The 26963-nt window shown below is 33.3% G+C and overlaps 2 protein-coding genes, 1 long non-coding RNA gene and 1 pseudogene across 4 annotated transcripts; 1 reads left to right on the top strand and 3 right to left on the bottom strand.

The window, feature by feature from the left end:
- Nucleotides 1-4813: 4813 nt before the first annotated feature.
- Nucleotides 4814-5906, bottom strand: LOC106437957 (allene oxide cyclase 3, chloroplastic-like). The gene is made up of 2 exons (NM_001315844.2): nt 5558-5906; nt 4814-5460 (listed from the first exon to the last, which is right to left on the bottom strand). The coding sequence occupies exons 1-2, from the start codon at nt 5793-5795 to the stop codon at nt 4937-4939; spliced, it is 762 nt and encodes a 253-aa protein (NP_001302773.1). The 5' UTR covers nt 5796-5906; the 3' UTR covers nt 4814-4936.
- A 2108-nt stretch (nt 5907-8014) lies between these two features.
- Nucleotides 8015-14524, top strand: LOC106441855 (annotated as a pseudogene).
- Nucleotides 14525-14721: 197 nt separating this feature from the next.
- LOC106443552 (allene oxide cyclase 2, chloroplastic) lies at nt 14722-15804 on the bottom strand. The gene is made up of 2 exons (XM_013885106.3): nt 15437-15804; nt 14722-15337 (listed from the first exon to the last, which is right to left on the bottom strand). The coding sequence occupies exons 1-2, from the start codon at nt 15669-15671 to the stop codon at nt 14811-14813; spliced, it is 762 nt and encodes a 253-aa protein (XP_013740560.1). The 5' UTR covers nt 15672-15804; the 3' UTR covers nt 14722-14810.
- A 1481-nt stretch (nt 15805-17285) lies between these two features.
- On the bottom strand, nt 17286-19268 carry LOC106437956. 2 transcript variants are annotated; one of them, XR_001287363.3, is made up of 4 exons: nt 18958-19268; nt 18801-18879; nt 18640-18714; nt 17286-18307 (listed from the first exon to the last, which is right to left on the bottom strand). It is a non-coding gene; the product is annotated as an uncharacterized LOC106437956 (long non-coding RNA). The 2 variants fall into 2 exon arrangements; XR_001287362.3 differs by lacking the exon at nt 18640-18714 and having other exon boundaries at nt 18958-19262.
- Between the last annotated feature and the right edge of the window lie 7695 nt (nt 19269-26963).

Raw genomic sequence — 26963 nt, 5'->3', positions numbered from 1 at the left:
TACCAAACCAATCATATCAACTAAAACTCAACAACACATACATCGAGTCATCTAAACAAATACAAACTACACGGCTAACTATTTAACAATTTACAAACTTACTTTCGCAACGACACATACACCGAGTCAGCTAAACAAATACAAACTACACAGCCAACTATTTAACAATTTACAAACTTACTTTCGCAACGAATACGACAACAAAGATCAGTGAAATTACCTAAACAAAAAAAAGCATAGTAAGTTATGAACTCTGATAAATACAGCTAACAATAATTTTTGTTTACATATTACCCATCAAATAAAAAATAAACAAACACATCCACAACATGAGATACAAGAGACAATCCCGACAAACACAAAGGCGGCAATAACATCTCCACCTGGTCACTCCTCTTGTCTTATTAAAAATAGCTTACATGCCCGTGTCAACAAGTCAATACTATTGTCTTCTTATGAGAAATACATAAATTCATTTAAAACTCATTAAAGCCCAAATACTCAGAATTTTCACTCATTTTATAGTTATTTCTAAAAGACTTCATGTATTTGTTTTAAAGGTCCGGTAAGAGCAACAAATTTAAAAATAAAACAAAAAAATATAACAAACATAATAAAGATAATAAAAATTATTTCTTAATAGTAATACATATAACTTACACAACTAAACTGGAGAAAAAATATCCAGAAACAAAAAAATACTCTCAACAACTTTAATGTAATTTATGTACTCTCAACAAGACAATAAACAAATTAAAAGACAAACAAACAATAAGTCTCAGTGACACAACAAACAACAACACAAACTATATCAATCACATTACTAACACAGTTTAGTCCTTCATAAGTGGACAACAATGCATACACAGTTCATCATCACAATTCTAACCCTATAACAATAAAAAAAACTTGAAAAACAACTCAAAACGCAAAATTCACAACTACAATAACCCTAGCAAATATTGAGATGAAACAAGAACTCTGTCTACAACCCGGCGCTTGCGCGGGGACAATGCTCCTAGTGTATCTAATAAAACACATTTGAGTTGAAGCATACTTCTAATCGCTATCAAAAAACAGTTCAACGCAACTGTGAGATAGAAGCTTTTTTTTTTGGAACATTATGATTCTTAACCCATGCCACCCACAAAGACTTTGATTTGGTGAAGAAATTTCATATCTTTTTTTCAATATATGTAAAATTCATTAAAAAGAAAACTAACTTTTGTACATCAAATATATCGTGTTGGACCTAATTGATTTTCTAGAAACCAGAAAATCATAACAATTAAACAAAAACAGAGTCTAAACCCTTGAAGCAAATCAAAGCTGCAGCAGAGCTTCATAATTTTGATGGCCCGTCGCAGATACCGTTAAGCACCAGTTACGAATATGCCTATCAATCATCTTAGCCGGAGAGCCTCCTACCATAAGCGTTGCTTGATGACGTCTATTGTTTCTCTCCCACCATATGGAGTGAAGAGTGATCTGAAATGTGTAACGCAACAGAAACTTGAATTTTTGATCCTGAGTTGTGTCCATTCTGAGGTGAGTAAGATCTCCTCAAACCGTAGTAAATCGATAACCTAAAAGCCCTCGTGTTAAGAGTGACCACATTTCCGCAGAGAACACACAATCGAAGAAAATGTGTTCATGAGTTTCAGTCTCCCGCTGACAGAAAATACATAAGAACTTATTCTGCTGTTCCAAGTGGCCATAAGATCTCCCGTTGTTAGTCTGTTATGAATAGCTAACCAGGTGCATAAAGCATATTTTGGGGTTGCATACTGCCATTGCATTGTCGGATGCACCTGTCGAATGAGAATCCAGGTTCGTTTGGTGCTAAAATGTGGCATGTATGTGTTGTCTTTTTGTTTCCATAAAGGGACATAAGCTGATACAATCATCATGGTCCTTTGGTTCTCCAAGGCTGTCTCGATCATACTATAAATCTTTACTCGGTGAGTTTTTTTCCTACGCACTACAGGAGAGGCCACTGAAGCAGTTTCTCTAATACCCATCTCAATACAACCTCTTGCACCTACCAAGTCAGATAGGCATCCCATATATATCCAAGTGTCATACCAAAACGAAGTTGATAGACCATCTCTTACATCCATTTGGCAGAAGGTTTAGCTTTGTCTCTTTCTTTCAGCAACTTATACCACATCAAGGACCCCATAGATGTGTTATTCTTTCACTGTTCAGAAGTTTCCTTGACGAATAAATTTGTCTGGACCCAATGATCCCATAAAGATGGCTGCAGTGATGTTAGTCGCCATGTAAGTTTTAGACAACTCACCATATTTGCTTCTTTCAGAGGCTTTAAACCTAACTCACATTCACTCTTTGGTCTGCAAACTACACCCCACGATATCTTTGTCTTCCTAGGATTCAACACATGGCCTGACACAAGAATGCAGAACAGAGGCGATCTATTTCCTTGAGGCATTCTCCTGTAATCAAAAGAGGACATCCAAAAATTGGTTATACTCATGAGAACATAGCATATTAGTTGTAAGTGTCTTGCCGTCGACAAAAAGCGATTTGTCCATAAGTTGATCCGTTTTCTTATTTGTTCAAGTAGAGGCTGATAGTCTTGAGCTCCCATCCATTTGGTTGGAGGAGGAAGCCCGAGATATCGAACATGAAGTTTGCCTGATTCAAAATGGTATTGCGCTTGGACTGCTTGGTGAGTTGAATCAAGACACCCATCATAATAGATAGTTGATTTATCCATGCTAATGCGAAGGCTTGACATTCTTGCGAAATTGTCAAAAAATTCTACGATACTGTCGATTGATCAAAAATTTCCATCAGTGAAAACCAGAATATCGTCAGGGAAACTCAAATGGGTGAGTCCGAGATTCTTTTATTTCGGATGGTACCCAATCTTACGATCCAGAGCTGCTTTATCCAGGAGTTTTGAAAGGACGTTTATACTGATGATGAATAAGTAAGGTGAAAGTGTGCAGCCTTGGCACAACCCTCTTTCACTTTTGAAAAAACCTGCTAGTTCCCCATTCACGTGAACTGAGAAGAAAACTGTAGTGACGCAGATTGAAATCCAGTGAATAAACTTCTGTGGAAAACCCATATCCTCAAGAGTATTAAGAAGAAAAGTCCACTGAACATAGTCAAAGGCTTTCGAGATATCAATCTTGATCGAACATCTCTTAGAAATCGAATCTTTATGATAGTCTTTAACCAACTCTATCGCAAGAAGAAGATTTTCAATAAGAAACTTATCTTCAACAAAATAGATTGGTTGGGGTTAATGAAATCTGGTAATATTACTTTCAGCCGATTAGCAGTAATCTTTGAAATAACTTTATAGATAATATTGCAACATGAGATCGGTTGGTAGACCTTCATGTGACGAGCCTCCAGCTTCATTGGTATGAGAGCCAAGATTGTTGTGTTAACTCCTTTTGGAAGGAAACCTTTAGTAAAGAAAGACTGAACGGCTATAGTAAACGCAGAACCGATAATATCCCAAGTCGCTTTGAAAAATTCTGATGTATACCCATCTGGACCCGGAGATTTTTCACTTGGCATTGCAAAAAAGACTGCCCTAATCTCCTCTGCAATGACCTCCTTTGTCAGTTGAGCCAGCTCTATTTCACTGCAGCGATAAGGCAAAACTCTCTCTCAGACCTCCACTGTAATTCCAGTGTAATCATGCGGCTTATGCTGCAAAAATTCTTTGAAAAACATTCTGCTTCAGTCTTAGTATCGAATGCAGTCCATAAATCTGCCATCATCGCATTGAATCTCTTTGATAGAGTTCCTGATCTCGCGCATTGTGGCTGCTCTATTAAAAGATTTGTTGTTCTTGTCACCCTTCTTTAACCAATGCATTTTTGATTTTTTTCTTCAGAAAGCTTTCCTCCAAATCAGAGACATGATCCCATATCTTATAAGTTCTATTCTCTGCTTCCATGTTCTGCTGTGTTGGATTTGCTAGGTTCACATTCTATTTATCGAAGAGAATGGCCAGAGCTTCTTTTGACTTCTGTGTTAAGTTGCCTAGACCATCTTCTGCTAATTCTTGAATGACTGGTTTTAAGCCCTTCAGTTTTTTTGAGAAACAGAGGAGTGATAAAGTCGACTGATGAATTGGTTTCGTGTCTCTCCAGAACTGGCTGACTGTTGGCTTAAACTCCTCCAGACTCGCTGTGGTATTTTCAAATTTGAAAGGCGCTTAGGCCGTGGAACTTCAGAGTGCAGATGGATTCAGCGTCGAGAGTGATCAGAACACCCACCTCCCCCAAAAATATTGTACTAGTATCGAAACATACCAAGCCAGTGATCATTAAACAGGACAGGATCAAGCTTCTTGGAAATTTCATATCTACTTGAACACCATTTCAAATTTATCAATATAATAATCAATCATGAATCCTTTTAAGAACCCATAGATTTAGCCACACCCACAGATTTTTATGCTTTGACTGGTAAGTAAGACACATTATGAGTTGCGTTGAAGTATGCCAACATAAAAAGTAGATTACTTGCTTTAGTAGTAGACTAGTAGCATTAACATGTAAACACTGTCAAACTGTAACAAAACACAATAAAAATGCGTTATGTACCATTAATTCCATCACCAAAATTGTTTTAACGTATCAACATTTTAAACAATAATATTTATTTTAATGATTAATTTGTTAATCACGTAGCTAAAATCAAAATTTTCCCTTTAATTAGCAATACTGAGAGGTACATAATCATTACAAATTAATATTTGTTAGAGTTCCGTGTTGTATAATATTTGTTATAAACAGCAAAAGTCACAGCTAAATAAAGATAGTATTCCACCAACACAGCGTTAACTAAACTCATACAACTCATCAAAAGATTCGATTACAAACAAAATAAAAGTGTAATTTATTTTTAAAAACAGTTATTAAAAGAATACGAGAAAAACACAAGACTAATTAGTAAAGTTTTTAATGGTTGCGCCTGGCTCCGTCGCCTTAGCTTCCGGCGCCGGTTTCACATCCTTCGACGGCGAAACCGCCGTCCCGGTAAGCTCCAACGGCAAATCAGCAATACCCTTTAAGTAAAAAGTGTAGAACAATTTTGTCGGATACACAAGCTGACGAAGCTTCACTTGTCCGTACGCGCCTTCAAAGATCCCGGAGCCACCAGTGACGGCGAGGAACGTGTCTTCGTAAGTCAAGTACGGTCCCTGTACGGACAGGTGGCCATAGTCACCCAAGTAGAAACTGTAAGTGGCTTCGAACCGGTCACCGTTCTTCTCCGGGACGTGTTGGATCAAGACACAGAGACCGGCGGTGATTCCCACGCGCTTTTTGAGATCGCCGGTGTAGAGTTTGTTGGTGAAGGGCACGAGATCGCCGAGGCAGAGCTCTGGTTTCTTGCCGAGTTTTAGAACAGCTGGGCTGTTTCTATCTCCTTCGTTGAGTTCGTACACGTTGAGTTCTTGGACTTTACCTAAATAAACAAGACACAATATTATAAATTGAGTAATTTTCTAATTAAATCTGTGGAAAATGTACGGAAAGACAAAACAAAGGATCAGTTGACTTACTTGGTCTGGCGTTTTCTGACTTTCCCCAGTTCCAGAAGAAAGCTCGAGTAGGGGAGAGATTCTTGGAAGTAGATCTTGATTGGGAGGAGAAATCTGGACCGTTAGATGAGATCCCAAGGTTTTGGAAAGATCTGGAGAAACCTAGAAAAGAGCTTCGATGAAAGTGGTGATTATGGGAGAGATTGCCGAGAGAAGTCTTAGAGATGGACTGGAGAGACATCGCAGAAGAAGTAGCCATTTTATTTCGTATGTTAAGGGAAGACTTGGAACTTGGTTTGATTGATTATGAGAGTAGAGATTGGGAGGATCTTGTTTATATAATGAGTGTGTTTAGTCTACGGATGCGGGGATGATGTAACTTGCACGTGCGTATATTTAGAAAGTGGCCGGTTTCTAAATGAAAGATGGCTTTGGTGAAATTTCGACTCGGTTTCCCATGGACGGTTTCAAAGCGCAAGCTTGAGAAATTGACTGAAAACGAGTCATTACGTAGAGAGTAGAGTACGAGATCTCCAAGTAATGGAAAGATACCAAAACAGGCAAAAGATATACGTTTCGTAATTTATGTCTACAAAACTCTGGTCGGTATAGTGTTTTTAGTGAAGACATTAGTAACTTTGTTCAGTTGTGTTAATTTTTTGTTCATTGCAACTAATAACCAAATATTGTTCATTGGCATGTTTCTACAAGTAGTCATAGTGATCAGTCGTATGTCACAAAACTTTTAATATTTCAGCGATGTAAAATATTTCTTTGTGACTAGTTGGTATAGTCGAACAAGACGTAGCTATAAGAGCATTTCTAATTTCAATATATTTTTTTCTTCTAAAATATAATTTAAAGTAAAAATGTTTTAATGATATTCTATTTTTCACTCGATATATAGTAAAAACTAAGTTTATTCTATAAATAAAATAATTCATTATTTTTTTATTCATCATTCTATTTTTATTTTAAAGTAGAATATCATCAAAGTAAAATTTAACTCTACTATACAATTATTCTACGTTAAAAAAATAGAATGAACTATTGGAAATATTCTAAACATTTTAATTTCTGCTACTACGAAATATAAGTATCATTTTTGTTGAAACATCGTTATAAATGAAATGTTGAGGTTCTAATTCACAATGATGAGACATCATTATTAGTGTAAATTATTTTGATAGAATCGAATTTCGAAGGAAAGTAGTTAACCCACATAATTTTTTCTCCAAACAATATTTATGAAAATGTTCAGATCTGATAGAACGGATTTGAACAACACATTGTTTGACTGCCTTTTTTTGAATTATGGTATGCGTTTCAAACGTGGTTCACAAAATATATACTATTATTTTGTTATTAATATTAAACAAAGTGTGGAACTCGCTGTTGAACGCAGATCCAGACACAACTCTTCCACATGAGCAAATCAACTTTCTCACATGTCAAAGAGAAAAGAAATTCCCGAATCTCCATATTAATCTTAGCTTGTCACCTTCGAGTTATTTAACCAATTATTAATCTAATAAAGAGTATTGCAAACATCCCAATATATTAATATATTAATCCTCAACACTACAACATATTATCGTAGCAATTTGCCATCACGAGAATGATTCTTAAAGTTGTTAAAAAAATAAGTTGACCTATATAAACATATACTATATTTTTTATTAAACTAACTATCAAATTAATTAGTATTGTACAAAAAAATATTTTTTTTTCCTTAAATAAAAGCACTATAGAATTACCTAATAAGGTTAACATATATATGACAATTAATGATTATGAATAATACATATTTGATAACAATTTTTCTAACCTCTCTCTTTTTTGCTTAATTTTATACTATTAAATGAAATAAAACAATCACATTAAGCATATAATAAAAAAAATTAAAATTTTTCTTATATATTATATTTTGAATGTTCAAAAACGACTATAAATTACTAAAAATGGTAAAAGTCTCACATTGAAAATTTTGTCATCAATGATTTACTCTTTTTTTGTTCAAACAAGATACAAATGATGATAATATATCGTAGGAGTGGGTGTTCGCGTACACGTTTGGGTTGGTACTGGGTATTTCAGTGTAAAGGTATAAAACCCATTCAGATATTTCTACACTTCGAGTCGGATTCAGGTATTTTATGTTCGGGTTCAGATATTTTGGGCCGGGTTCGGATATTTAAATTTTGAAGAAAAAATAAATAAATGATTCATTGTTTAACTTTTTTGTATTTAAAATATATTTTAACTGGTTTTTTAATTTTTAATTTAATAGGTTTGGAGATAAAACTTTTAAAATATAACGACACTAATTTAGTTGTTGTTTTGAAATTTTAGATGCAACTTTTGTTAATGCAAGAAACAAGAGCTTGATATATATATGAAGTGAGTAGCAAATAATTTTGTCCATAATTATATGTAAATTATCTAATTTTGAGCAATAAGCATCACTAATATAAATATTTTGAATAAAATGAGAGAAGTAAACTAAAAATATAGGTTTAAGTATACTTATGTTTGGTTATCTTCGGATATCCATTCGGGTTCTGATATTACCCGTTTGGATTCAAATATTACCCCAACTAGTGAAATAAATAATTTGCTTTGTTGTTCTAGAATTAGATGATTTTTAGAATGAGCTAGTGAATATATACTTGACAGACATTTATATTTTGAGTCTGCACTTATATATTCTATAACAATTTGATATATTAGATTTGAACACTAATCTGTTAATATAGTTCGACGGTGATTTTTTTTCTCAAAATTTTGATTCTTAGATATGTATCTGGAGTAAAACTAATTTTTACAGATGTCCATTTTTTTTTTAAATTGACACTTATTTAATTCACCGAATTCATAGAAGAAGTTAAAAAAAGAAGCTTAACTCATATCAATAAAACAAAGACAAGAATGAAAGCACAATTTTGTAGATGTAGAAATGAACTCACTTATGGAGAGTCAATAGTAAACAAATCGAGAGCAGAAAACCTAATTCCCTCTTGTCATTATACAATCAATGTTGTCTATTTGGTTTTGGTGATTTGTGCCTGCCGCAAAACTTAATTTTCTTTTGTGCATATGAAGTCTTAAAAATAATTAAAATGAAATGTAATATGTTAACTCTTCAACAACGATGATATATTTAAGAGACCAACATTTGTATTCGTCATTTTATAATCGATAAAGATTGTAGTGTTGCAAAATGTTAAAACTATTTAATAAACAAACATTATTATAAAAACTCACTCCGCGCATGCGCGCAAGTTATCATCTGGGCATACACTTATTACTCTACCATATATCTAAAAATTCACCATCTTACCTAAATGTAACTTAAGAAGTCCTCTGTTTCATCTCCTTCTTCTTCACTTTTGAGCAACTATGGAAGCAATGACCAGCGTTGACTTTGAAAATAGCTTCATCTTTGTCTTCTTCTCGACCTTCTTTCTCTTTTTCTTCTTATTCTTCTTCAAGAAACAAAAGAATGTCTTTGGTTTATATCCGAGCCCTCCTTATCTTCCCATCATTGGTCATCTTCACCTTCTCTTCTCTGCATCAATCCATACGTTGTTTCAAAAAAAATCATCAAGGTATGGACCTTTCCTCCATCTCCGCATATTCAACGCCCCCTTCGTTCTCGTCTCCTCTGCCTCAGTGGCCTAGGAGATCTTCAAACACCACAACATAAGTGTCTCCTCCCATGGTCCTATTGGGATTGATGAGTGCCTCGTGTTTGGAGCCTACGGCTTCATCAAAGTTCCCTATGGAGATTACTGGAAGTTCATGAAGAAGGGCATCACCACTAATATGCTCGGACCCCAGGCCATGGAGCAGTCACGAGGGGTTTGTGCAGTCGAGAGAGAATACGGAAATCTGCTCGATAAGGCGATGAAGAAAAATAGCATTGAGACTCGTTAACAGTATCCTTGGTAAGATGACACTGGGAAGGAGTTTTTCTGAGGAGAACAATGATGTGAAAGTCTCTGAGCTTAGTCTAGAGCTCGGAGCATTGACTCAGAAGATTTTCTTGCAACAAGTATTGCGTAAGCCGCTTGAGAAGCTCGAGTTCTCACCATTTAAAAAGGAGGTAATGAATGTTTCATACAGATTTGACGAGCTCCTGGAAAAGATTATTCTGAATTACTAAGGGAAAGTGGATGACCATCAAAGTAGTGAAATTATGGACACATTGTTAGCAGCTTATCGAGATGGAAATGCAGACTATACAATCACTAGGAACCATATCAAGGCGTTACTAGCGGTAAATGTGTAGTCCCCTTGTTGATGAGTGTGATATTTCATTGAGAATCCAAACTAGGCTTAGAGCATTAAGTGTTGCTTAGTTTAGTTAGTTTTGTTTTGGATAAGAAAATTAGTATAAAATTAATAAATAACAAAATTTTAGCAAATTTGAATATATATATATATAATTAACATAACTAATTTAATAAATTTTAGTTTATTATTAATATGTTATGTTGATTTGCGTATTTATCTCATCCTAATCGAAACGAGCTTTTCTTTGGAGCCGGTGACACCTCTTCAAAATCAACAAAATGGGCAATGGCTGAAATCCTCAACAACCATAAGATTCTTGAGACATTGAGAGAAAAATCGACTCCGTAGTAGGGAAAAGAAGGTTGATCCAAGAAACTGATCTACCAAAACTCCCTTACTTGCAAGCGGTCATCAAGGAGTCCCTAATATTACACCCACCGGGGGCAATCTTTCCAAGGGAGTTTTAACAAGGGTGTAAGATCAGAGGGTTCTACATACCTAAGGGCACACCAATTGTTATCAATGCTTATGCAGTGATGTCCTGGATCAAATCTAGGTTATACCTTAATAGGAATGGCAATTGGGGTAATGGTGCAGTGTTTTGACTGGGAAACTGCAGGAGGAAAAGTTAACACGGAAGAGGCTAGTGGAAGAGCTTTCTTGGCTTTGGCTATCCTCTTAATTGTACTCCTCTTCCTCATAACCTAAATCCTTTGCCTTCCACTTTGTAGATCCTCTCTATTTGTGAATTCCAGTTTCACTCTATTTCAAAACATATCTATTGCACTTGTTTATTTTTATTTTATTAATAATAGTATACATTATGCAGCTTTGAATCTGTCTAATGATATATCAACGACGCTAGCATGCACATACCACTAGAATAGCCAATATATTAGATTGTTATTTCCTATTTATTTTTTTAATATTTTAAAAGATCATTAGACAAAGACACAAGAAGCAAATAAGCTAGTTTTGTGAATCCCTTATATATTAAAGGAGAAACATTGTAATAAAGGCGTTCACATTAAACTGGACACATGTCATGTGTAGAAGCATTGTAATAAATGCGTTTACACTAAAAGTGACACATCTCACATGTAGAAAGCTTCCCAGCCAACCAAATTCTACATAAATATGTTCATACTATGTACTTTACGTTTTTTTTAAATATAAAACTCACATGCATGGTTCTTTTTTGCGTTATTTTACTGTTTACAAATAGAACTGGACAAATTATTCATAAATTCTGATTTGATTCGTTATCCGTTTTGATTCAAACCGAAATATCTGGATATCCGTTACTCTACGAAGCAAATCAAATACTGAAATGCAATATCCGTAAAAAAAAGCAGATCACAAATATCAATATTTATAGGAACGGATATCCAATTTGATTCGTTATATGCATATATATATATATACATATATTTAAAGAACTAAATATAAGTTATATACTATAGTAATAGTTTATATAAATTTTACAATATTTTTCTTTTTAAATAATTTCATTTAAATAATTTCATTTTAATTAGTAAGCACGAGTTATTACCTAGTTTAATTAGTAAAAGCACCAGCAGTGGTAACATTTGATAAGAGTAATTCAATTTCAAAATTAATAAAATAATGAAAAGAAGGAAAGAGAAACAAGAAAAGAGAAGAAACATATGCTTGTGAAGAGATTTTCTTACCCTTTTTGAAAATTGTTCTACACGTGTTGGACACAACAAATTACGAAACATTAAATTAATTCTGATAATTGGTTTACCTGAACATATTAATATATAAATGTTGAGAAATGATACTAAAGAAATCTACCACTAATGATGTTCTAAGGGCATGAGCAATGAGAGTCTCTCACCTTATCTCTCATCTTAAAAATAATAAAAAGAATAGAAAAAGAAGAGAGAAGCATGAAAAAGAAGAGGGATGTACCTCTATGAAGAAATGTTCAACAGTAGTTTGAGAAATTTTTCTCATATGTGTTATCATCTTAAGAGCATCATTAACGCGGTTGCTTAAACTTGTCTCTTAGTGTTATTAGGATTAAAAAAAGGAAAACACCAATTACCTTAAGCAACCTCTCTTAATCAAACGACAGAATAGACAGCTCTTGTAGGACACGCGTCGCTCTCTCTTGCTTTCCATCGAATCGTTTTCGGCGACGAGAGAATCGGAGTCCGCTTCTCGACTGAGACAAATCATCTCCGATATGCTTCCTCTCTTGGCTATTTTATACTCATCTGATCGAAGAAGATATTTTATACTAATCTGATCTGTACACTCGTCATCGTCTTGTTCGATTGAAATCAATGGTAGTCGGAGCTGCAGTGCGTGTAGCCATCGTTGGTTGCCGAAGGATCGTCTCGTTACGTGCTTCCCTCCTCGTCTCTTCTCAGTCTCGCTAGGTTCACCATTCTGAACCGTTTCTTCAGTATTGACTTACTTCTCGTATATTTTTCGTATTCAGTCGCTATTGTATCCTCGCAAAGAAACGATCGAGAGATTTCTTCATATCACTGACTGATATAGGTGTCGATAATCAAAAGAAACAATAGTATATCCAGATCTCGTAGTTGCCAATGATAGTATATAGTTGCCAATGGAGATTGTGATTCCGTTATGAAGATCGATTCGCCGTTCCGAGAAACACCAAATCGAAGCTCAAGTACAAAAGATCCCGAAGATAGAACGATCTTTCCCACAATGAACTATGAAACGAATTACAGAATTGTATCAAGATTTGAGAAATTACAACTCTACTTTTCTGAATGAATCTAAAAGAAAGAGACGATGACTTTGTTTATACCCGTAACAGAACAAACGGACTCGACTAATCAAAACGAGACGCGTGTCACACTCTGATTAGCTCCTCCTTTCTATGACGCGGTTAACGACTTCCTCCCTTTCCTCCACTCCTTATTTGACACCTGTCTTTCTCTACTCCTCCGTTTTCCCTATAACACAACTTCCCTCCTTTGACAACCTTGAACACAAGGTTAGAACTCAAATGCTGGAAACTTCTTCTTCATATCAAACATATACTCCCATGTCACTTCCTCTGCTGTTTGGTTAGACCATTGCACCAATACCATCGTAGCTGCTTGGCGTTGAACCATCTTGCGAGCTAAGCAAAACGTAGGTTCCTTGAGAGACACATCATATAAGACCGAAGGCAACTGATTAGATGTAGTTGCATTCCCCACCAAACGCTTGAACTGAGATACATGGAACACCGGGTGGATTTGAAAGGACGTAGGTAGCTGCAACTTATACGCCACGACTCCCACCTTATCCAAGATCCTATAAGAACCATAGTCCTTCGGTGTTATATTTTGGGAAAAGCGTTGAACCACTGATTGTTGTCTGTAAGGTTGAAGCTTCAAAAACACCCAATCTCCCAACTCAAAAAATCTCTCACTGCGATGCCTATCAGCCACCTGCTTCATCCTGTGTTGTGGTCGTAGTAAATGAAACTTAAGAATCATTAACATATCTTCTTGCTCCTGTAAACTTTTAGCCACTACTTGAACTCTAGCTTCTCTCGGCAAGTAAGGGAGATGAATTGGTAGTCTTAGTAGCTGAGTGATAGCTTGTATTTACCAATACTCCGCAAGAGACAGCCATTTACTCCATAACTGTGGCTTATCACTCGTCATGCATCTCAAATAAGTCTCCAAGCAACGATTTATTACTTATGTCTGAGCATCACTCTGCGGATGATAAGCCGTTGAAAGTTTTAAAGTGCATCCTTGTAGCTTGAATAACTCCTGCCAAAAGTCACTTGTGAAGACTGCATCTCGATCACTGACTATAGAACGCGGCATACCATGCAGCTTAAACACATTGTCCAGAAAAGCTTGAGCCACTGAAGCTGTCGAGTAAGGGTGTTTCAAGGCAATGAAATGTGCTGCTTTACTCAAACGATCCACCACCACTAGTATTACTGACTTCCCACCCGAGAGGACCATCTATGAAATCCATAGATATATCCATCCAAACACCTTTAGGTATAGGTAACGGCTTCAATAGACCAGGAGATGTTGCAGTGTCGTATTTACACTGTTGACAAACCGTACATGCTCTGTTGTAGGCTTGGATGAATACTTGCTACTGTGATTGTATGGAAGATGGTAGTATGGAAGATAGGGCAAAGAGAGGATGGTCAGACCCGTGAGCACTGGTGGTTTTGAGGCTGTTATCTCCAAGGATGGTCAGACCCGTGAGCACGCTCTTCTTGCTTTCACCCTTGGTGCCAAGCGAACGATTTTCTGCTATAACAAGGTGAGCACTGGTGGTTTTGAGGCTGGTATCTCCAAGTGTGGTCAGACCCGTGAGGACACTCTTCTTGCTTTCATCCTTGGTGCCAAGCATGATTTGCTGCTATAACAAGGTGAGCTAACTGCTTTTTTTTAAGAACCCTTAATTGAGTTCTTGCATTGGAGTACAAAAAGTAAATGTCTCTTAACAAGAATTCTTAATTTAACTTTAATACTTAAATATTCATTAAAAGACTTTAATGGGTCGCCATGGTTAATCATGCTATAATGGTTCATTTTTATTTAAATTTAAACTTTATTTAAATTACTTAATGATAATAATATAATATCTGTAAAACATTTAATGCAGATACTCTACCACTAAAGATGCTCTAAGACCATGATTATCCCTAAGAGTTTTTTACATTTTTTATTTTTTTATCTAGATAAAAAAAATTAGAAAATGTATCAATCGCGAGCCGTCACGTATCAGTGAAGTCTGCGAAAAAAACCATCACAATTGATCCTTATCTTACACTTTTTGGGACTGCCTTTTAACTTTTTGTGGGCCCTAGAGGCTAAAAAACATTTAAAAGTCGACCGATATTCATGCTCTAATGTTACCAACAATAGATTTTAAATTTCTATTTCTTTATTTAAAAATAATATATATCATCGTACAAAGACACAAGAAGCACATATGACTAATTTTACTGAATTTAATTGGTAAAGTTACTAATAATTCCGCTAGGTTTCAAAGCCTTAGCTTCCGGAGCAGGCTTCACGTCCTTCGACGGAGGAACAGGAGTTCCGGTGAGCTCCACCGGTAAATCACAAGCAAGACCCTTAAGGTAGAAAGTGTAGAAGAGTTTTGTCGGATAAACGAGCTGTTGAAGTTTGACCTGTCCGTAGGCACCTTCAAAGATTCCAGTGCCACCAGTAATGGCGAGGAACGATTCCTCGTAGGTCAGGTACGGTCCTTGTACGGACAAGTGACCGTAGTCGCCGAAGTAGAAGCTGTAAGTAGCTTCGAACCGATCACCTTTCTTCTCCGGGACGTGTTGGATCACGACACAGAGACCAGCGGTGATTCCCACGCGCTTCTTGAGGTCTGCGGTGTAGAGTTTGTTGGTGAATGGGACGAGATCGCCGAGACGGAACTTTAGGCTCATTACGTTTTTTAGGATTTTTGGGCTGTGTCGGTCTAGTTCGTTGATCTCGTACACGTTCAGTTCTTGCACTTTACCTGAATATTTGATAAGAAGCGAGGAAAATAAAATCGATTTGTGTGCTTTGAGGTCATGATTAGATAATAATAAGAAGAAAAACTGATCAGTTAACTTACTTGGTCTGAAATGTTCGGTGTCTCCAGAGTTCTTGGAGAGAGCTTGAGATAGTGAGAGGTTCTTGGGAGTGGAAGTTGAACGAGAGGAGAAATCTTGAACGTTGGATGAGATCCCAAGATTCTGGAAAGGTTTATAGAAACTGAGAAGAGAGCTACGATGAGATTGGTGATTACAGGAGAGGTCGTTGAGAGTTGTCGTAGAGATGGATTGGAGAGACATAGCATGAGAAGCCATTGATCAAAAGAGACTTTTGAGATTTGGTTGAAAGGATTATATTTTGAAGAAAAGATGGAACTTTGGTTTATATGTGAGTGAGTTGAGTTCTACGAATGTATATATACATATTTGGATGATGAATGGTAATGAAGACGTGCGTAATTTCCCAAAGTGAACCAAAAATGATATAAAGGATTGAGGAATTTGGATTTGGTTTCCATGGCCGGCACGTGGAAACGTAGGAAATTGTTGGTCCAGGTTTTCGGATCTTTGATTACTTATGGACGGTCCCTAAATTACAATGGAGAAAAATGAAAAACGTGCGACTTGTGTTGCTTTTGAGTTTGAATTCACTATTCTAACTACAGAAAATATTATTATAAACGTTCTTTTTTTTTGAGCAACTATTAACGTTATTCTAAATCTATACTATTATTTGAAAAGTGAATTTGTTTATTTTATCATCTTTTCCTTTATAATTTTAGTAAATTTGTTTATCTATCATATTCTCCATGATTTTAAGATAAGTCATTAGTCTAATTAATATTATTATTTAAAAGTTTATTTAATATATATATATCATGATATTTAAAATAATTAATAAACATTAACCTAAATATATATACTATTATTTAAACATTAACCTAAATATATATATATATATTATTTTAAAAACTATATTTAATACATAATTATAATGAATATTTAGTTCTCTATACTATTATTTGAGAAGTGAATTTGCTTACTTGTGATATTTTCCATAATTTTAGTAAATTTGTTTACTTGACATATCCTACATGAATTTAGGATAATTCATTATTTTAAATAATATTATTATTTAATTTATATATATATATATCATGATATTTAAAATAATTAATAAACTTTAACATAAATATATATATACACTATTATTTTAAAAATATATTTAATACATAATTATCATAATATTTAAGATATTTAATTAATAAATGGATATTAACAATTGATATTAACAATATCTACGTATAATATCATAATCACGTTTATCTTATATTTATTTTATGATTTTAATGACTAATATTATAACCAATTTCTCTGATTCTTATTAGAAATATTGATTCAAATAAAAACTATTATAACTTTATATATAAGTATACTATTATATTTTAATCGATTTCTTCGGTTTATTAGGTTGGATCAGTTAATATATGCCACTGGATTTCTTTTTTGAGTCCCAAATACAATAAATGTTTAGTTCCAAATCCAAAAGTTTTAATTTCATTATCACTATAGAAAAGATTTTGATCCAAAATCTACATCACATAATAAAACTATGAAACAAATATGAATATTGAAGTATTATAACATATAATATTAATTTAAAATGTATCAAATTAAATATTTTTAGAAAATAATTTTGTTTTATAATATACTAGGGTCGGCCCAGGCTACGCCCGAGTTTTTGGTTTAAATCTTAGTTTTTCTTATTATATATTCTGTACGTATATAATATATTATAAAAATATAAGTTTCTAGAAAATTATAAAATTATTTTCAGTTATTTTTTTGTCTTACCAATTTCAAAAATTTTAATATCCAAATATCTGATATTTTTGTTATTGAAAATTATATATAAGGTGAAGAGTCAAATAGAAAAAAAATTAAATTTTAGTTATGTGTTTGATTCGTTGAATTGTAAAAATGTTTCATTTCACTTAATCTCTTTCATCCGTCCAATCGCCTCTGCATCTGGCTCGACACTATCATACGAAGAAGTTAAATGTTGGAAACTAATGTTTGAAGAACCAACTATTTCTTTCTCTGTTCTTGGTTTCTTAGACTTCCACTGATTCTCATCGTATGTGAGCTTGAACTTCCTTTTTCAGAATCATCTTGAGGATGGTGAAACAATAAGTGACTTCCTGTCTTGTCTCTGTTTATCTTCAAAGACTTGGGTTTTTGTTGTTGTTGTCTCTGTCATGATCTCTCCGTTTCAGACCTCTGTTGATGTTGTTGTTGCTGATAACAAAAAACCGAGCGATGACGGATCTATTACCACCATGTTGAATCTCATCAATGACTCAAAGATCAGACATGAAACAACTGTCCAGATTCGTGTTAATGAGTTGGTGAGAAGAAGAACAGAGTTCTTATTCATAAGCTCATTTCATCCCCACATCAAATCTGATCCTTGATGCTCCATGATTTTGTTCTCTCGGAATTCCATAGATAGCTTGCGCGTAACAGATTCTAATCCTCCATTGGATCAACACACAGGCCTGAGAAAACCAACAATGCCAATGTGAGAAATGGAGCAAGTTTTGCAAAGAGAAATGATCATTTCATGAAACTTTATCTCCATCAATATTCATGCTCATCTGTCCACAATAACCAAATTTTCACGATCAAATTTTTTATTAAGATTAATCTATGTTTTGCATAAATATATGTAACGTTTGTAGTCATATCTTATTTGCAGCCAAGATAGGAGGGAGTAATGGTAGGGGAATCGTCATTGGCAGACTTGAACTCTTGCGACTCCTTGAAGTTCACTTACGCTTCATAAAGCTTCTTCTTCCCAACCACAATGATCTCCAGGGTGAGATGATGCATCTTCTCTGCTACAACTTTTTCTTTCGAGTTCACCACCACACAAACTCGACCACTGCATTCTACGATTTTGAAAAACCAAGAACCAAAAATATTACTCAATGATCAAACCACTTCCAAAACGTACTCATCATCCCCCATAAATGAATTTCAACGATCTACATTTATCACATTGAAAACACTAAACATGCGAAGATGTAGCAGTAACCGAAAACACGATGAATAATTAGAAATAACACTAAATACCGTTCTGGATTAACGTAATATAAAAGCAGAAACATGAATCGATTAAAAATTTGGTTAGTGCAAAAAACGAAAATTAAAACTTAAAAAAAAAAAAAAACTTAAAACAACTCTTCCTGAAACAATGACCATGTGCATAAACTGATATTACCATCAAGCCTTTCCACTTCTTTGTAAGCTTTGTGTACTTAAAGAGAACAAATGCAAAACCATGTGAATCACCAGTCTAAAACAACAAAACAACACGCATCAAAGAAGAGAAACAATAAATGATTCAATCACAAAGACATGAGACCATAGTTTCTCACTAACCTTCAATCTCTGGGAATAAAGAAATCCACGACCTTTCCATACATTGCGAATAGAGGATAAAGATCATCTGCAGTCGGACCTACACAACACATAACAAACCCTAATCTCTCAAAAACCTAAGAGGAAGAGCTGCGGAATTTTACGAAAAGAAACTCACATATTTATAGCATTGGATTCACACAATGGATTAATGAGGGCATCATTGAATGAGAATCATGGGAGGAGTAGAGAAATGGTGTTAATGTGAGCCTTAATTGTGATTCTTGAATGTGGTCGACTTACGTAACGGTGCCGGATCTCGTCGCCAGTAAAACAACTCCAATCGATTAGCCAAATGATTTTGTTTGCCAATGAAAAGAGTTCAAATCGATTAGTCACAGACAGCTTCCTCCAACTGAGGCTGGTCTGAGTTGGTTCTTCGCGGCTGCAACGGAGTTTTGGAGAAGGGAGACGTATATGTGGGCTTCATTTAATCAATATACAAAGCCTGATTTACTAAAGCCGATTTGATAAACATTAATCAAAGCCCAATAATGATCCATCAAGAACTGAACGGGAAAAAGAAATCTCACCTAGCCCCGTATCACAATTTCTTTTGATAAATCTTCCTATTTCAGAGCCCAGTTCCGCGATGGAAGCCCACGATGGTAGAGTTTAAATGATACGGTGTGTTTTGCTCGGCTGGACACATGGCGACTCCTCAAGACTCGAGTTTCTGACGTGGAGAGCCCAGGAAGGAGACAACCATATATATATATATATAGATTATTAATCCGCACAAGGTGCGAGACATAAACTAGTATTATTATAAATGTAGGACGTCCCTGAAATGTTGGGGCATAAACATTTTAGTAATGTATTTAAGTTTATTTTTTTTTTACAAATTTGGAAGCCTTTTCAATGTAATTTTTTTAAAAAGTTTAGGGGCTCAAGTCCAATGTTTCATTTCTCTATACTCAGGGCCAGGTCACTAAACGGACGTAAGCTGTTGCCTCACTCAGCCCACACCTTTTGGATTGACTTCTTTTTATTTTCTTATAACACAGTCTTGTCTCTATATTCAAAACACTTTTCATTTTTCATAATCACAAGTTAAGAAATATCCCTAATATGTAAGTTTTTTGGTTTTTTTGTTTTATATATAAATCATTATCCATTTTTTTATAATATGTTAAAATGATATTTTTATCTTGTGATTAATTGTTTCTAATATATTTTCAGGTTTCTTATATATCAACATGTATTAAAAATTGGAATCAAAGTAAATTTTAACTCTTTCATCTTCAATGAATTATGAAAAATTTATTTTCTTTAAAACACTAGAATTTATATTCAATAATACTAATATAAACTTTACAAATTCTCTACAATTATATTATGACACATAAGTATTTTTATGTTCTAATTAATTAATTTTTATTTTTACGTAAATTAGATTATTAAGTTCATGCATGTAATTAATAATCATCTAATATTTACATATATATATATATATATTAAAGTTCTCTAAAATTTCATAAACACACACACACATATATATAGTTAGATATATTAGTTTAACCAGTTAGATCTGCATTTATTTTGCTTGATATGCATTTTGTGTTTGCATTTTATGTTTGATCTGCATTTTTTTATATGCATATCATTAGAAGCATTTTGTATATGTTTAAGTTGCACATCAGAAGTTGATCAACACCAGTAGAGTTAGTGCCGTCTATTACATCATATGGGCAGCCGTAAGCTAAACTACTTCTTGGGCCTATAAAGTCTGAAACTGAAAATGACAACAGTAACTGGGCTCATGGAAGTAAAATGCTAAGAGGTTGAATGACATGTTATTTATGGAATTTGTCATTTAAATAAGAAAAGGGCTTCATTTGTCTTATTATTGCATTAGACCCAAACAATTTTTTCGCTTTATCTAGTACTAGTGGTTTTCAGGCGCTATGCGCCAGGTTCGTATGTTTTATTATTAAATGAATTTATAATTTATTTTGTGGTTTTAATAAAAAAATGTGTTCAAAAATTTGAAGATGAAAATATGTTGAAAGAGAATGATATTTTTTCTGATCCATTTGATAGTGATTAGCGACCGTAGTGTATTAATTTGTTTTGAAGTTGCTTATTTTCGTATGTGGAATGTCTTTTGTGAGTTGTGTTTGTGTATGTTGTTTTATGTGAGACAAAAATATTTTGTTATGTAATTGTATATAGGCTTATTTTGGGTAAGAGGATTTGTATTTCCATGGACGTTGGTCTTTTTGTGATAATTGATTGTTAACATGTGAGGTTAAATGTCAAATGGTTTATGTTTATTTAGGATAATTGTGTGTGGGAGTTTGAGATTGTATTTAAATGCTCATCTTATATAATTCTATAATGGCTTTATAAAAATTGTTGGTGACTGGAAGATTTTTTTGTGCTTGTCAAAGAATGTGAAATTATCAGCAATATCAAATAAAGTTGTAATTTATTGTATTGGTATATGTAGAATTTGTAATTCAGCATTCCTTCACCACGTGTGTAAAAGTTTGTGAGGTATTTTGGATATGTTCTCATTTCACTCTTACGTTATTTTCTGTGTTATTTGGTACAAATTTGAAAAACTGACATTTTATATTTTCGACCACTTAATCTTTAATTTTCATTTATCGCTATGAGCAATGAAAATTTTGAGATTGGCAGGATTATCAGAGTTTTAAGAGGGGAATATGTGAGTATTGTAACTGTGTGGTTGGATATGCGGTGGAAAAGTTTGAAAAGAAACGTATAATTAGAAGTGGTATCAAAAAAAAAAAAGAACAGTAGTTGTAGCACCGATATCCTTTTCTCATTCTCTCTGAATGACAACATTTGTTTTTATTCTCCTTTATGTAGTAAGTAGGCGGAGGTTTGTTTGCCCTTAGATTGGTTACGAATTGGGCTGTTGATGGATGATTATATTGCCTTCATAGTTGCTTAGGATTGTTTGCTAGGCCAGTGTTAATGTCATAATAAGTTAACGTTGTACTTTTTAGGATTTTTTAATATGTGGACCTCGTGTTTTTTTTTTTGAGTTTTGAATACTTTTCTTTCCAAGTACTGCTATTTAAATTTTAGAAAATAGTTCTATAACGTTGACAAAAAAAATAGTTCTATAGTAATTTTTGTGCTTTTGTGCTTTTAAAAACAACCTTATGTTTATATAATATAGTAACAGGTAACTGTAAGTACTATTTGCATAATCGATATAAAATATATAGAATGTATATTTTACTTTAGAATAGAAAAAATTAATACAAAGCCTATTTTTTATATCATTTGATAATATAATTTTCACAATGCTTCTTACTTTATTTTTATATACTTACATATTAATTTTCTATGTGTACTAAGGGAAAATCTCAAACTCAAATTTATGGATTATGTTACTTATGTGATGTTTGAAAGATAGAATGGCTAAAATATGCTTTGAATTTTTATTTTTATACATTGTTGTTAATTTATCAATTTTAGACTTCATAATACAATAAACACTTACATATGTAATTGATGTATATATTTTAGTATGTTAATAAAATATAACGTTTTATTTTTACTTTTAAATCACTTAGCAAACAGATTTAAAAATTCATAACTTTCTCCATTCATTAAACTTAAAAAGTGATAACAATAATATATGTTTCTCTTAGTTACGTAGCTGCTTCACAATTGTAGTCGCTGTCTCTGCATCTGTCCCGATCATGGTCATAGTCATCGTCATAGTCATGATCCTTACCCAAGCATCAAAACATTGTTCATCAACAGCACTTGCTTGTTGCAGCGCCTTCAACATCTGCTCCCCTTATGGTACACTGGTGGGGTACGATCACTTAAATCGTAACTTAGATATTTGATTCATAGGTCTGTTGCTACATACAATACAATTGTATGTATTTAGTAAGAACTCTGATCTATATTCAGTCTCCCGCAAAAACCCAATAGAAGCTCATGTTTCTCTACCATAGCCAGAGTATATATATGAGTTTTCAACTGATTCACACGCTGAAACACATCATCCCAAACTTCCGACCCAGACCGGGACCCTAGTTCACTGATCAACAGCGGGAATGCCTAGCGGAGCTGATGAGAACACTGGTGCTGTGACTGCTGTCCTCAGCTATGTCGAGTCCACTAAAACAGTGCATGTTGTTTTGGTCTAAATATCAGCCAGCCTTAATATTCTCACTGATTTCAGTGCTGTATTCTGCGTATAGAGACGAAAGGACCAAGTTGCTGGTCAGTTTTACCTCCGCTTCCAGTGACAGGAAGACATTTCAGAACTTTAAGGTTTCATCTCCTGCTCATATTTCAATCATTTGTCCGTTAGGTGATACTGCAAGGTACATACCTCGGTATATGTGACCTGTCAGAGTTGCATTCTCAACCACATACTTTGACAAAGGTCAAAATAATTATTAATTTGGAGTAGGTAAGGTATTTCTATACTATGATTTGGTTTTGGGAGAATCCACGCGTGCTTAGCAGCTTGTTACGTTCTTTGACCAAGCTAAATTGTCATATGCAAGAACAAAGAGGGTTATGCATTTCGTTATGTAATGTGAAATCATGGCAAAACTAATAAGAAATTTATTTGACTGTAACTATCTATGGAACCTAAATGAGTATTAGTTGTATTTCAAAAACATATGAATCTATCATGAGTCCTACCACACTGGGAAGAAGCTCGTTAACATAAGGATACCAAGCAATGGCTTTAGAAGCAGACACCAAACCAAACAATCTTGGGTTACTTTAAGATTCAGAAATTACTGCGTGCATCATTGTAATGATAAAGGATATTCAAACTTTTAGACCAAAAAATGTACTCATCCACAATATGTAATATGCACAAACCAGACGCAAGGATTAAAAATAAATTTGATTCTCACAAACTTCCCAATTTCATCAACAGACATTGGGTTCATGTATTTACCAAAAATGGAATATATTTTTGTGTGGTGGTTGCTTCAATGCCACTGATCTCGTAAATAGCTTCCTCCCTGAGAAGATTTTTGAAAGTGATCAGCTGATGCACATGATGGAACCTTGGAGGATCGTTGACTGGTAAGAGGCATAAACATGAACAATGTGGCTACTTATATAAGAATCAGCAGATCCAAATTGAGAAATATATGCGATGGAATATGAAAAGGACAACCTATTTATCAAGCAGGAGCATGTCAATCTCCAAGAGATCCCTTCCTTTCTTCATGTTCCGAGCCTCACACAGACGAAGGAGACCGTCACCACCGACTGAAGGCAACGACCAGACTTCAAGAGCATGATAAGGATACGAAGAGGTCCATTTAATGATTTATAGTTGGAGGAGTGGCACAGAAGATCGGAGTTACAGACGTAATAATGGAAGGTTGAGACGTTGGGAGAGGTGAAAGATCTCTGGAAATTTCGTCGGGCAAGAAGAAGAAGACGGAAAGAAACACCAACGAAGATAAAATTTAGATATTGACGTTGCTTTCCATTTTTTTAAAGTCCATCCTCGATCAAAATAATGTTTACAAAATCCATCCGCAATCAAAAAGTCCAGCCCAAGCAAAGTGAACAAAACACAGATTTGGCTTGTGCGTTGAGAGTGACATGTGTCTCAAAACGCTCCTTTCTTTTCCGATGATGTGGCAGCAGGTGGAGAGAGACAACGTAACTTTATTATAAAAAAAATATGAACCATGTCATCTTTACGAAAACGTCATTGCTAAGTTGTCAACGCACAAAAAAAATAAAAGTTGTCAACGCACCATATGATTTCAACTGGACTGGAAGGTCTATAATTTGGTACTAGGTTAAGATCCGCGCCTTGCGTGAAATGAATATTATATATAAATTATTTTTAAGTATTATATATTTTTTAAATATTATGAAATAATAAATATATATTGAGTAGTTAAAAAGTTAGTAACTATTACGTATATAATTAAATTTGTACAAATACTTAAATAAAATTTATTTATTCAGACAAACACTTTTTCTATTTTTTATGTTATAAAATTAAGTTTAAATGATATTAACATAGATATATAGTACATTTTTAATATTGACATCTGTTAAAAACTATTTTATACTCATACTATTTCTGATCGTTTGTATTTCTTTCTAACAAAAATTTTAAATCAATGATAACAATAAGAAAATTATGGGATGTTTAATAGTTTTAGTAATTTATAATTTTAAAAATATTCAATGCAAGTTTAAAATCTAAATATTAAGTTGTCAATAATTGTTCAAAATGTTTATCAAAAAATTTCAAATCAAATTCGAAATTAAAATACTTATGTATTTTATATGGTATATAATTTTTTTTTTTAAACATTAATATGCATATATATAATACTAGGTGTTTTCCTGCACCATGTGCAGTGATAAATTTTTTAAAGTTAAATTATATTTAAAATGAAATTTATTAATATTATATATTTTATTATTTTTGACTAATATTTAATATAAAGTTGATTATTTAAGCATAAAATTAAGAAAAAAATAATTTTATTTATTTTCAATTACATATAATAATATACATGTAATATACTTAAAATTTGAATCTTAGATAAAAATTTTATCTATTTATTTTGGTTAAATGTATTAAATCAACTTGTATAAAATTATTAAAAAATCATATAAAAATTGTATAGTTATTAAAATGATAACTAAATAATATTTATAAAATTTGTAGATATCTAAAAGAAACTAATGAAATTACGATTAACAATTTATTAATATTTTAAAAAAGATGTAGAAAATTTTGAAAATATTAGTAATAAAAATTGTATAATTATAAAAATACAATTAAATAATATATTTTGAAATTTATAATGTATATTTCAATATATTTATTTTAGTAATGATTTATGAATTATTACCATATTTTAAGAAGTTTACCAAAAATATAAATCAACATTAAATGTAATGTATTAGTTATTGTCATATTCTATAAAGTTTACCAAAAATATATGTCAGTAATAAATGTGATTGTCCATGTCATATTACTATAAGTCATGTCATCAATCTTGTTTGCCATGTCATCATTGTTTTTGTAAAAATGATTGTAGAGAGGACATGTGGCAAAATCACTTCACAAATATAGTCTAGGGGATTTATTAAATGAGACTTCTTACTTATGTAATTTCGTAATCATTTGTATCTTGTTATAACATACATTTTAAACCATGGATCACAAAAATTTCAGTGTGAGATTTTTAACAACTTTAGTCATTTATATTTGTTTTTTTAAATTAAAAATATAACATATATGAAAAAATCTAACTTTTTATTATCTAGTTAATGTGGTTGTTTAATTTATTTTAAAATGAATTAAAAATTATAGAGAATAGACTGATTTTTATAAAATCTTTATTATTCAAAATTATTAATTGTCATATATACTTTAGTCACATTAGGTAATTCCGTGATTTTTGTTTAAAGAAACAATGAAGAACATTTATGATTAATTTGTGGTTAGCTTAATAAAAAACTTATTATATATTTATATGAACCAACATATTTTTCTAAAGATTCTAAAAATGATTGTTGTGATGACATGTGGATACAAATACGTTGTAATGCTTATCTTTTGATATATAGGGGATATATAGGGGATACTGACGTGGATCCAACACATAAACAAATTATAATTAGTGAAATATACACCGTCTGCAAACAAACCCCAATTATTTCATGCTATCCACAAGGGTCCGGTCCCAAAGTGATTGAATATAATATGCTCCAATAAACCGAAATACTACATATTCACATTTTAAGTAGATGGTATGAGATTTTGGTTTTAAGAGCTTTAAATAATTGCATTTTAGCAACGACAACAATCTTTTTTGTATTCTTTCAAATTATCGAAATCAAAGATCTCAAAAATATTTGGTGGAAAATAAAAGAGGGAACAGAGAGGGGCATGCATGTTCGAAGTATAAGGATTTTTCACACAAGTACAAGGCACCACAGATACAAATCACCACTAATTTTATAATCATCTCTTTGAAGATTGAAAATGATGCGACACTTAACACAAGTGGATGGTGAAAGACAGTGTCAGGTGGGTTGGGGTGCACTTCCACGCCCGACTTCGACTTGTTGTCCCTACAAACTCTCTTCTTCTTCTATAAAAAGAAAGACATTCCT

Source organism: Brassica napus, chromosome A9 (assembly GCF_020379485.1).
Source record: "Brassica napus cultivar Da-Ae chromosome A9, Da-Ae, whole genome shotgun sequence".
NCBI classification, from domain to species: domain Eukaryota; kingdom Viridiplantae; phylum Streptophyta; class Magnoliopsida; order Brassicales; family Brassicaceae; genus Brassica; species Brassica napus.
This window is presented reverse-complemented; position numbering and strand designations above follow the sequence as displayed.